Below are 12,779 nucleotides of genomic sequence, written 5' to 3'. Positions count from 1 at the left end.
GTGAAGAAGGCCATAACAAGGGCTTACATCTCCTTGGGTCTTTCCCCTCCTTCTGGGTTCGGGGCCCATTCTACTCGGGCAGTGTCTACTTCATGGGCTGAAAGAGCTGACGTGTCCTTAGCTCAGATTTGTAGGGCAGCTACATGGAGTTCCCCACATACCTTTCTCAGACATTATAGGTTGCAGCTCCATTCTGACGCCTCATTTGGGCAGAAGGTCCTGCAGGCTGTGGCCCCCCCCTAGACTCTACTTATAGTCTATCTCGCACTGGGTGCCGTCATGGGTGAGGGGAAAACAACATTACTTACCGGTAATCGTTTTTCTCGATACCCATGACGGCACCCGATAGTTCCCTCCCCATATATAGATACAGATACGGATACATTTATAAAAATATATAAAGTATCAGTCAGGTCTATATGAAGTAATATAGATTTAAAAAAAAAAAAAGAGAGAGGGTCTTTAATCCCTTATCACTTCTCTCCGGAGAACAATTTATTTCTTCCACTGGTGTTGGGTGGAGGTGTGTCCTTTTTATCTTCTCAGGTTTCCTGTCCTGATGGGAGGTCCTGAGTCGCACTGGGTGCCGTCATGGGTATCGAGAAAAACGATTACCGGTAAGTAATGTTGTTTTCTGTCAGGTAGTCACACGTTGTGATGGCAAAGGCAAAAAAACTCTCCCTTTTTGAACGTGGTCGGGTTGTTGAACTGCATAAGCAGGGTCTCTCACAGCTGAGTTGGGACGCAGTAAGACAGTCATTTGGAATTTCTTAAATGATCCTGAGGGTTATGGAACAAAAAAGTCAAGTGGAAGACCCAAAATATTTTCATCAGCACTGAGCCGGAGGATCCAATTGGCTGTCCGTCAAGACACTGGACGATCCTCGACCCAAATTAAGGCCCTTACTGGTGCTGACTGCAGCCCTATAACCATCAGACGGCATCTGAGACTGAAGGGCTTCAAAAACAAAAAACTTCTTCAAAGACCTCGTCTCCTTGAACGCCACAGAACTGCTCGTTTGGACTTTGCAAGAGAGCACCAAACATGCAAAGGTGGAAGAAAGTTTTATTCTCGGAGAAAAAATTTAAAAACCTTGCATGACAAGCAGATCCCACCTGAGATGTTTTCTACGCGCCACAGTGGAGGGGGCGCAATAATGGTCTGGGGTGCTTTTTCCTTCAGTGGAACAATGGAGCTTCAGGAAGTGCAGGGGCGTCAAACGGCCGCTGGCTATGTCCAGATGTTACAGAGCGCATTCCTCCTGACTGAGGGCCCTCGTCTGTGTGGTTATGACTGGGTTTTTCAACAGGACAACGCTACAGTACACAATACCCGCAGGACAAGGGACTTCTTCCAGGAGAATAACATCACTCTTTTGGCCCATCCTGCGTGTTCTCCTGATCTAAATCCAATTGAGAACCTTTGGGGATGGATGGCAAAGAAAGTTTACAAAAATGGACAACAGTTCCAGACAGTAGATGGCCTTCGTGCGGCCGTCTTCACCACTTGGAGAAATGTTCCCACTCACCTCATGGAAACGCTTGCATCAAGCATGCCGAAACAAATTTTTGAAGTGAAAAACAATAACGGCGGAGCTACTCATTACTGAGTTCATGTTTGGAAGTTGGATTTCTGTTTTGGGGGGCTTTTTTTTTTTTTTGGAAGTATGGTCATAAACTTGATCAGCTGAAAAACAGCCTGTTTCAGTTTACATTAAATTGAATGCTCGAAAAATGTTTTGTCTCACTCCCATTTCTTCTTGTTGCATGTTGAAGCTCTACTTGGAACCTTGTTAAGATCCAGCCATGCTACATATGATTTTTTTTTTTGCCATTTTTCAAGTGGTCTTAAACTTTTGATCAGGACTGTGTATGTATGTGTGTGTGTATGTATATATATATATATATATATATATATATATATATATATATATTACAGTACAGACCAAAAGTTTGGACCCACCTTGTCATTCAAAGAGTTTTCTTTATTTTCATGACTATGAAAATTGTAGATTCACACTGAAGGCATCAAAACTATGAATTAACACATGTGAAATTATATACATAACAAACAAGTGTGAAACAACTGAAAATATGTAATATTCTAGGTTCTTCAAAGTAGCCACCTTTTGCTTTGATTACTGCTTTGCACACTCTTGGCATTCTCTTGATGAGCTTCAAGAGGTAGTCCCCTGAAATGGTCTTCCAACAGTCTTGAAGGAGTTCCCAGAGATGCTTAGCACTTGTTGGCCCTTTTGCCTTCACTCTGCGGTCCAGCTCACCCCAAACCATCTCGATTGGGTTCAGGTCCGGTGACTGTGGAGGCCAGGTCATCTGGCGCAGCACCCCATCACTCTCCTTCATGGTCAAATAGCCCTTACTTTCAACGTTTTCCCAATTTTTCGGCTGACTGACTGAAATCCCACTTATTAAACCTGACAGGGCACACCTGTGAAGTGAAAACCATTTCAGGTGACTACCTCCATTTCAGGTGACTACCTCAATGCTGTCGAGCCACCATCTGAATTCCTCCCTGACCTCTTCCGATATCGGGATTGTTTTGATCGTAGGAAGGGTTCTGGTGGAGAAAGGAAGTCTTCAGCCGCTGCATCGCCCTGTAGTGGAGCGGTCCTGGGAATATGGCCTGGATGGAAGCGGATAGTAGTTCCACAATCCGAGCCAGAATACGAAGTGGGATGGAGTGGCAACGAATGACTCTGCGTAGCTCCTTTTTGATGGCCGTGATCTTTGACACTGGCAAACTTAACGTGCTGGTTCTGGAGTCTATCACGAAGCCCAAAAATTGCACCGTCTGACTTGGGAATAACTCTGACTTCAGGAAGTTCACCACGAAACCTAGAGATGTCAGGAAATCTACGGTAAAGCGTGTGTGTTGAGCCAGTCTGGATTTGTCGGAGCAAAACAGAAGCAGGTCGTCCAGGTAGATAATGCACCGAATTCCTTGTGTGCGTAGATGAGCGACCACTGGCTTCAGCAGCTTGGTGAAACACCACAGAGCTGAACTGAGGCCGAACGGCAGGCATGTGAACTGCCAGGGAAGGTCCTGCCACAGGAACCTGAGGAAACGACGGCAGGTCATGTGGACAGGCACTGACAGATATGCGTCCTTGAGGTCCAGTCTTGTGAACCAATCCCCGTCCTGGAGAAGGTCCCTCAGGAGGTGAATGCCCTCCATTTTGAAGTGCCTGTACAGAACGAAGGCGTTGAGCCTCCTTAAATTTATGACTGGCCTGAAATCCCCGGTCTTCTTCTTTACCAGGAAGATATTGCTGAAAAACCCCCCTTGGTCGTGAGCGGGTTCTATTGCTCCCTTCAAGCGGAGTTCCTGCAACTCGTACTCGATGAGCTGGCCGTCTTCCGTGGAGCAGCTCAAAGGACGCGGTGGGACTGTCTGTTCCGGGAGGTCCACCAAGTCTATGACGTAGCCGTGCACCGTTTGAAGGATCCAAGCGTCTGTCGAGATAGCCGCCCAGTTCTGAAAATAAAGAGAAATACGACCTGCAGTACCATTGGTAAGGGGCACCTGAGACAAAAGACTTACCTGTGAGGTTGAAACGTGCTCTGCCACGGGAACGCGATCCACGACCTCTGTCGGCCCCTCTGGTGAAGGAGAAAAGCTGTCTGTAGCCCACCTCTGGGTAGAACGGTTGAGGCCTCTGTGACCGGGGGCCAGAAGGCCAGAAGCGGCTGACTGCACGGCCCCTGTAGCGGCCAGCCCTGCCAAAAACACCTCTCTGGGGGTTGCCTCTGAAGACCCGTTTCATAGAGGTCTGTGCTTTGTTGAGTGACGTGAAAACATTCACATGCCTGTTGAGTTCCTTCAAAAAGGCGTCACCGAAGAGCTTGCCCTGTGCCAGTGGCCCTAGTTCCTTGGTGCCCAATTCCACCAACTTTCCGTCCAAGCGGAGCAATGCTGCTTTCCTCCTCTCAGCGGAGAGGGATACATTGGCGTTGCCCACAAAACAGAAGCATCGTTGTGCCCATTCTCGAATATCGTGCGCCCATTCACGAACCATATTGGCATCGAACTGGTCAGCTCGTGCGAGGGCGTCATCCGCCAGGAATAAGATGCGGGAAAGTGGGCCGATGGCGTCCAGCAATTTGTCTTGTGCGCCATGGAATGCCTTCTCCGCCCCTTTACGGGGGTCACGGCCTCCTCTAGACATAAAGGTGGTCATGACCTGATCAAATTCCGGTGTCTGAGCCACCTGGTCGGGTAGCGAAAAACGAGGACACTCAGAACGTAAACGGTTACGTACCGTCTTGTCCATGGGCTTGCGTAGCCACAGATGCATGAACTTCGCTAAGTGATCAGGAGGTGTCCAGTCCCCTGAACGCGGATGGCGAATGTTTCTTGGGTCGAAGAGACGTTGGCCCGAGGGGTCCAAAATGACTTCCTCCTCGTCCAGAGTTAGTGCTGGATCGTCCGGAAGATGCTTGTTGTCGGGAAAGGTGCCCTGCCGAAATCCAGTTTGTGACCCCTCATCCGATCCCCAAAAGTCTTCAGGCGAATCGGAGTCCGCGGCTTGCCACGAATCCACAACATTCATAGAGGGTGAAAGCCTATCCTCCTCATCCGAGGAGTAATGGTGTCTTGGAGGGGGGGGCGGAGTGAGCAGGTTTGCTAAGTTTGGGGGCCTTGCCCCTGTCCGAGTTGGCAGTCCCCTTATCCCCTTTCCAGTGTCGTTTAGGTGGTCGAACTTCGGCACAACCTTGAGATTCAGAAATCTCGGAATCGTAGTCCTGGGCTTGGGTTACCGTGGGGTTCTTCCGCTGATCGGCAGAGGTAGTCATAACCCTGGCGAGAGCCTTTTCCATTGAGGCCGCCACAGCCTCCTTTATCATGGCCTGAAAATTTGCCGCGCTCTGATCCATGGTAGCAAAGCTACGTTAATAGAGCGCACGGCACAGGGCAGGGAGGGTTAGGGGTAGTCTGTATAGAACTGGTACCCGCAGTACCTATAACCCCAGCAGGGTAATTGGGTTTTCCTCTCTGGGCTACACCCAGGTAATAGTGGATGTATGAATAACACTACGGTAGCAGCAGAAAATCAGGGCCTCACCCTGAAGCACGGGGTAGTCAGCCCTCTAGTGCTTAATACAGACTCCGGTAACTGACCTGGAGAACCCCGCCTAGATCGCACTTAGATAGGCCTGAGCAACGGTAGAAATAACCGGGTACTAGTAGGAGCCGCGCGTCGAGCGAACGGAGTAGAGCGGTATCCAAGATGGCGGCCTCAGATCTCGCGATGCGAGAAACAAGATGGCCACCGTAGATGACGGGCGGAGAAAAACCCTGCTAGCGCCGGGAGAGGAGAGACAAGGTAGGACCGCTGGAGAATGCTCCAGCCTGGTGAACGCGGTGAGCGTTACCCCAGGGGAGAGAGGGATGAGGAATCCGCCGATGGTATAGGCGGCGGACCGACTGGGAAAATACGCTGACGCGCGTTATGGCGGGATAGGGAATAAAGCCTGCCGCCCCAACATAATACCACACAGGGAACAAACCCTACTATGAACAGAAAAAAACCCTCTCATAACATAAAAGTTAATGCCATGCTAAGACAAGCAATAAATGGAAGAGCTGAAACTCTGACCTGTCTGCCTGATGGAGCAGTAAAGAAAGAGGAGTAGGAGTTACACCGCTGGGCATTATATACCTCCTATTGCATTTTGATTGGTCATCGTTTTTTCTTTTCTTTACTGCTATGTGGAGTTAGTAAAGGGAGTTTAATGCAAAATAGGAAGCCTCCTGTCATGTGGTAAAATTCATAGTTTTGATGCCTTCAGTGTGAATCTACAATTTTCATAGTCATGAAAATAAAGAAAACTCTTTGAATGAGAAGGTGTGTCCAAACTTTTGGTCTGTACTGTATATGTGTGTGTGTGTATGTATGTGTGTATATACACTCACCTAAAGAATTATTAGGAACACCATACTAATACGGTGTTGGACCCCCTTTTGCCTTCAGAACTGCCTTAATTCTATGTGGCATTGATTCAACAAGGTGCTGATAGCATTATTTAGACATGTTGGCCCATATTGATAGGATAGCATCTTGCAGTTGATGGAGATTTGAGGGATGCACATCCAGGGCACGAAGCTCCCGTTCCACCACATCCCAAAGATGCTCTATTGGGTTGAGATCTGGTGACTGTGGGGGCCATTTTAGTACAGTGAACTCATTGTCATGTTCAAGAAACCAATTTGAAATGATTCGAGCTTTGTGACATGGTGCATTATCCTGCTGGAAGTAGCCATCAGAGGATGGATACATGTTCTCATTCTGTTTACGCCAAATTCGGACTCTACCATTTGAATTTCTCTACAGAAATCGAGACTCGTCAGACCAGGCAACATTTTTCCAGTCTTCAACAATCCAATTTTGGTGAGCTTGTGCAAATTGTAGCCTCTTTTTCCTATTGGTAGTGGAGATGAGTGGTACCCGGTGGGGTCTTCTGCTGTTGTAGCCCATCCGCCTCAAGGTTGTGCGTGTTGTGGCTTCACAAATGCTTTGCTGCATACCTCGGTTGTAACTAGTGGTTATTTCAGTCAACGTTGCTCTTCTATCAGCTTGAATCAGTCGGCCCATTATCCTCTGACCTCTAGCATCCACAAGTCATTTTTGCCCACAGGACTGCCGCATACTGGATGTTTTTTCCCTTTTCACACCATTCTTTGTAAACCTTAGAAATGGTTGTGCGTGAAAATCCCAGTAACTGAGCAGATTGTGAAATACTCAGACCGGCCCGTCTGGCACCAACAACCATGCCACGCTCAAAATTGCTTAAATCACCTTTCTTTCCCATTCTGACATTCAGTTTGGAGTTCAGCAGATTGTCTTGACCAGGACCACATCCCTAAATGCATTGAAGAAACTGCCATGTGATTGGTTGACTAGATAATTGCATTAATGAGAAATAGAACAGGTGTTCCTAATAATTCTTTAGGTGAGTGTGTGTGTGTATATATATATATATATATATATATATATATATATATATATATATATATATACATATATATCCAGAAAAACGGGCGACACTCCAAAAGATAAAAGTAAGTGAACCTTTATCGACCTGGGTGAATAAAGGTTCACTTACTTTTATCTTTTGGAGTGCCGCCCGTTTTTCTGGATCTATACATTGGGGTAAGAAGCCTATTCCCCCTGGGACGTGCACCCTAACTTCAACTGATTCTGGACCATTGCCGCCTTTTTTCCTTGAGATATATATATATATATATATATATATATATAAATCATACTCAGTAACACAATTTGTTACCTTTCTAGTAGTTAGAAGGGAGATAATTTACCAGATTGGTTCCTTTCTTTTCCAATTTGGGTGTTTTTCTTCGTTTTTCAACTTTCCTTTTCTTGGTAGTTAGGTAGTTGGCACGCCTCCGGAGGTCTGTTTATTAGAATCACTGAGGTGTGGTGGGGGTGTGAACCTTTTTATCTTCTCAGGTTTCCTGTCCTGGTTGGGAGGTCATGGTCGCCGTCATGGGTTTCAAGAAAAACAATTACCGGTAAGAGCAATTATTGTTTTCTGTTATATATAATTTTATATGACTGCGGTTTTTAGTATTTTTTATTTATTTTTATTTTTTTACTTGAAGCCTAGGTATCCTACAGGTTAATACAAAAAAAATATATATAAAGCACAAAATGAAACAAAAAATATATTTTTTTACATTTACGTCTATGGAGCTGTGTGAGTACTCATTTTTTGAGGGGCCGATCTGTACTACATTGATACCGTATGTTGGAGTGTATATGACTTTTTTTTTTGCGATGTTTATTCAACTTTTTGTAGCATGCAATTATAATTATGATATAAAATTACAGCATGTTGCAGGAAAACTACAACTCCCAGCAGGTCCTGAAGGTATGCATCTCACAGGGCATGCTAGGGGTTGTAATTTCAGGAGGGGAATGCAGTAAAATGTGAAATTATATTTTTATTAAACTACAGATTTACCTATCTTTTATATTATCTTGGGGGACTAGTGGCAGCCTGTGTCACAGGCAGCTTCTGTTTCATGGGGGACACAGCAGCACATCTGCACACTCAGGAACACAGTAAAAGCCTGCTGCCTGCGCTGCAGACTCCAGAATATGGGCGGGCGGCAGGGCTCTGTGAGGACGCAGCATGCGTGCAGTGCAGGGAGTGAGAAGGAAGAGCAGGCGCCGCAGCACATGTATCAAGAGGCGGGTCCTGCCGCCCACTGAAAGATGGCAGTGCCAGCATCACTGCAGGGCAAGTTAAGTGGCGAGATAACCAAGATCATCTCGCCACCTTCTGTATGTCTGTGTAGCTCCGCTCTTCCTATTGAAGCGGCAGGCAGCGGCGCTTGCCGGCAGAAATTTGGGGCTGCCTGCCACTGCTGATTAATATGTAGACTGTAACTAGGCAGGGGCCAACCGATGATTTCCCCGTCTCCCTGGTGGGCCATTCTGAGCTTGCTGTATATAGAAATTTGGCAGTCCTATGGATCTTGTCACAAACTGAGGAATGGAGGACTGTTTTAAAGATGTGGGAAGTTCCTGTTTCCGGTCCAGAAGGGGGAGGATCTCTCACAGGTTCTGTGATGGGCTCATGCAAAACGGATTACCGGTAAGAGTAATCATTGTATTTATTATTATTTTAGCGAAGTGGTTATAGCGGGCTGAGCACCAGCCTATATTCAGGTGAGCTACTATATTCAATTGTTGTGCTAATAATATTGTTGCCTGACCATTTTCACACAAGCATAACGTTTCTCTTATATACAACATATACAATTTCCTTTGTGCAGGGTGGAGATGTACATCGCCATTTGTACCTCCAAGATGTGTTCACCAGCATTGCAGAAGTAGAGGCCAAGTCCAGGTATGTAAAATGAGTGTGTACTATTACTGTATGTCCTTCCAATAAAATAAAAAAAATTGACTTCTGGGATTCACGTCCCCACCTATCCCTTGGTTAAACTTGATGGACTTATGTCTTTTTTCAACCGTATTAACTATGTAACATAGCCAGTTTATATATTAATTGGATTTGCAGCTATTTAGCATATGATTATTTATGCAAATTCTTGTCATGTAACAGCACTGTTACTGTTTTGCTCCCGGTAGCTGAACAATCTTTTTCTTCTACATATTACAACCTGTTTTCACATTCCCTAATAGCTCAGTGTGTTATTACGTTGATCCCCAAGTGAAAGATCACTAGTTTTAAGAAGTCACAAACACATGACTTTTTTACGCCATAAAACTGCTGAGGGGGGGATGCTAACAGTGCTTTATGTATGTGTATGAAGTGTGCAGTGTTGTGTGCATTTAAATAAGGAATACAGCGTAGAGCTGTGTGTGTATAAAATATACAGTGCAGAGCCATGTGTGCATAAAGCATACAGTTGAGAACTGTGAGACAGATTTATGAATGTGTGAATCAAAAATCTGTCTAAAAAGTGGCACCAATTGGCGCTGTTTGGTGCATGTAGGGTTTCTGCACTTTTTCCCGATATGCTCAAAAGAAGTGGGACTTAAGTTAAGAGGTGGGGCATAAAATCTACAGTGCCTTGGAAAAGTATTCACCCCCTTGACTTTTTTCATGTTTTGTTACATTACAGCCTTAAGTTTAAGGTTTTGTTAATCTGAACTTTATGCGATGGATCAGAACACAATAATCTAAGTTGGTGAAGTGAAATGAGAAAAATATATAAATAAAACTGTTGTTTAGAAATAGAAAACAGAAAATTGGCATGTGCATATATATTCACCCCCTTTGTTATGAAGCCCATAAAAAGCTCTGGTGCAACCAATTAAATTCAGAAGTCACGTAATTAAATAAAAAAAATGATGTTCACCTGTATGCAATCTAAGTGTCACATGATCTGTCATTACATATTCACACCTTTTTTGAAAGACCCCAGAGGCTACAACACCTAAGCAAGAGGCATCACTAACCAAACACTGCCATGAAGACCAAGGAACTCTCCAAACAAGTAAGGGACAATGTTGTTGAGAAGTACAAGTCAGGGTAAGGTTATAAAAAAAATATCCAAATCTTTGGTGATCCTCAGGAGCACCATCAAATCTATCATAACCAAATGGAAAGAACATGGCACAACAGCAAACCTGCCAAGAGACGGCCACCCACCAAAACTCAAAAGGAGGACATAATTAAGAGAGGCAGGACAGAGACCTATGGTAACCCTGGAGGAACTGAGAGCTCCACAGCAGAGACTGGAGTATCTGTACATAGGACAACAATAAGCCGTACGCTCCATAGAGTTGGGCTTTATGGCAGAGTGGCCAGAAGAACGCCATTACTTTTAGCTAAAAACAAAAAGGCACGTTGTGAGTTTGCGAAAAGGCATGTTGGAGATTCCCAAAATGTATAGAGAAAGGTGGTGGCAGCATCATGCTGTGGGTATGTTTTTCAGCAGCCGGGACTGGGAAACTGGTCAGAGTTGAGGCAAAGATGGATCGTGCTAAATACAGGGATATTCTTGAGCAAATCCTGTACCACTCTGTGCGTGATTTGAGACTAGGATGGAGGTTCACCTTCCAGCATGATAATGACCCCAATTACACTGCTAAAGCAACACTTGAGTGGTTTAAGGGGAAACATGTAAGGCTACTTTCACACTCACGTTTGGTGCGGATCCGTCATGGATCTGCACAAACGCTTCCGTTCAGATAATACAACCGCATGCATCCGTTTAGAACGGATCCGTTTGTATTAGGGGTGCACCGAAATGAAAATTCTGGTCCGAAACCGAAAATTCAGGATGCCCTTGACCGAAAACCGAAACCGAAACTGCCTTTTTGCCCAAATACTTTTAAAATACTTTTTTTTTTTTGATTTTATTAATAATTCTTTTTCATGAATGAAATTCATCTGTGGGTGGCGCTGTTATGGAGAGGGGGATCTGTGGGTGGCTCTGTTATGGAGAGGGGGATCTGTGGGTGGCTCTGTTATGGAGAGGGGGATCTGTGGGTGGCTCTGTTATGGAGAGGGGGATCTGTGGGTGGCGCTGTTATGGAGAGGGGGATCTGTGGGTGGCGCTGTTATGGAGAGGGGGATCTGTGGGTGGCTCTGTTATGGAGAGGGGGATCTGTGGGTGGCGCTGTTATGGAGAGGGGGATCTGTGGGTGGCTCTGTTATGGAGAGGGGGATCTGTGGGTGACGCTGTTATGGAGAGGGGGATCTGTGGGTGGCACTGTTATGGAGAGGGGGATCTGTGCACTGTTATGGGCATAACAGTGCACAGATCTCTTTCCCCATAACAGTGCACAGATCCCTTTCCCCATAACAGTGCACAGATCCCCCCTCCCCATAGCAGTGCCATAGACCGATCCCCCTACCCATAACAGCCCCGGCCCTGCTGCTCACAGCAGACTAATCACTCACTGCATCTTTATTTTACCTTACAATCGTGACGCTCCAGTAACTCTGCAGGCAGAGCGGAGGGCGGCGTAACGTCACTTACTCACGTGACGTACCTGCTCCGCCCACTTTATGAATGAAGGAGGCGGAGCAGGCGCGTCACGTGAGTAAGTGACGTTACGCCGCCCTCCGCTCTGCCTGCAGAGTTGTTACTGGAGCGTCACGATTGTAAGGTAAAATAAAGATGCAGTGAGTGTGACTTAAAGTAAACTGCCCGCCCGACGCGGGTGACAAATCCCACAAATCCCAAACCCCATATTTTCTGCCGATATGTACCAATATCGGCCGAAATGGATTAGGCCCATTTTCGGCCGATATTTTCGGCCGCCGGAATTTCGGTGCACCCCTATTTAGTATTATCTGTAACATAGCCAAAACGAATCCGTCTTGAACCCCATTGAAAGTCAAGGGGGGACGGATCCGTTTTCTATTGTGCCATAGTTTCAGTGAAAACTTATCCGTCCCCATTGACTTGCATTGTGTGTGGATCAGGACGGATCCATTTGCCTCCGCATCCTCAGGCGGACACCAAAACGTCAGGCGGAACGTAGCAAACTGATGCATTCTGAACGGATCCTTATCCATTCAGAATGCATTAGGGCAAAACTCATCCGTTTTGGACCGCTTCGGAGAGCCCTGAAACGGATCTCGCAAACGAAAACCAAAACGCCAGTGTAAAAGTAGTCTAAATGTTGGAATAGCCTAGTCAAAGCCCAGATCTCAATCCAAATTACGCTGTTCACAAGCGCCTACCATCCAACTTGAAGGAGCTGGAGCAGTTTTGCAAGGAGAAATGGGCAAAAATCCCAGTGGTAAGATGTGGCAAGCTCATAGAGACTTATCTAAAGCGACTTGGAGCTGTGATTGCCGCAAAAAGTGGCTCTACAAAGTATTGACTTTAGGGGGGTGAATAGTTATGCACATAGGACAAAATAACAGAAAAAGTATATTTGTTGTTTTGCTTCACAATAAAAAAAAATATATAAAAAAACATCTTCAAAGTTGTGGGCATGTTCTGTAAAATAAATGATGCAAATCCTCAAACAATCCATGTTAATTCCAGGTTGTGAGGCATCAAAACACGAAAAAAGTCAAGGGGGTTGGACATAGCAAGGAGTTTTGTTTGGGAAAGCAGGTATTTTCCTCCCAACATGGTCGGCTGGGCTGATTTCCAGTCAGGTGAGATCAAATACCGGACCGGAGTTTAAGTGCCGGTCCGGGTTTTGGCACCACCTGGCTGTCCTTTTAAATAGGCAGCTGTGCTCAGACTCTGAGTCTCTGTCTTGGGATCTGAAGCATGGTGCTGTGCTGGAAGGTTC

The 12,779-nt window shown here is 45.8% G+C and overlaps 1 protein-coding gene across 1 annotated transcript in view; it reads left to right on the top strand.

Moving 5' to 3' along the window:
• ZNF511 (zinc finger protein 511) overlaps positions 1 to 12,779 on the top strand; it is a 282,393-nt gene that overhangs the window by 42,694 nt on the left and 226,920 nt on the right. Inside the window, exon 2 of the mRNA XM_040437473.1 lies at positions 8,822 to 8,895. Within this exon, the coding sequence (XP_040293407.1) occupies positions 8,822 to 8,895 (74 nt within the window). The remainder of the gene's footprint in view (positions 1 to 8,821; positions 8,896 to 12,779) is intronic.

Source organism: Bufo bufo, chromosome 6, assembly GCF_905171765.1.
Source record: "Bufo bufo chromosome 6, aBufBuf1.1, whole genome shotgun sequence".
Taxonomy (NCBI): Eukaryota; Metazoa; Chordata; class Amphibia; order Anura; family Bufonidae; genus Bufo; species Bufo bufo.
This window is presented reverse-complemented; position numbering and strand designations above follow the sequence as displayed.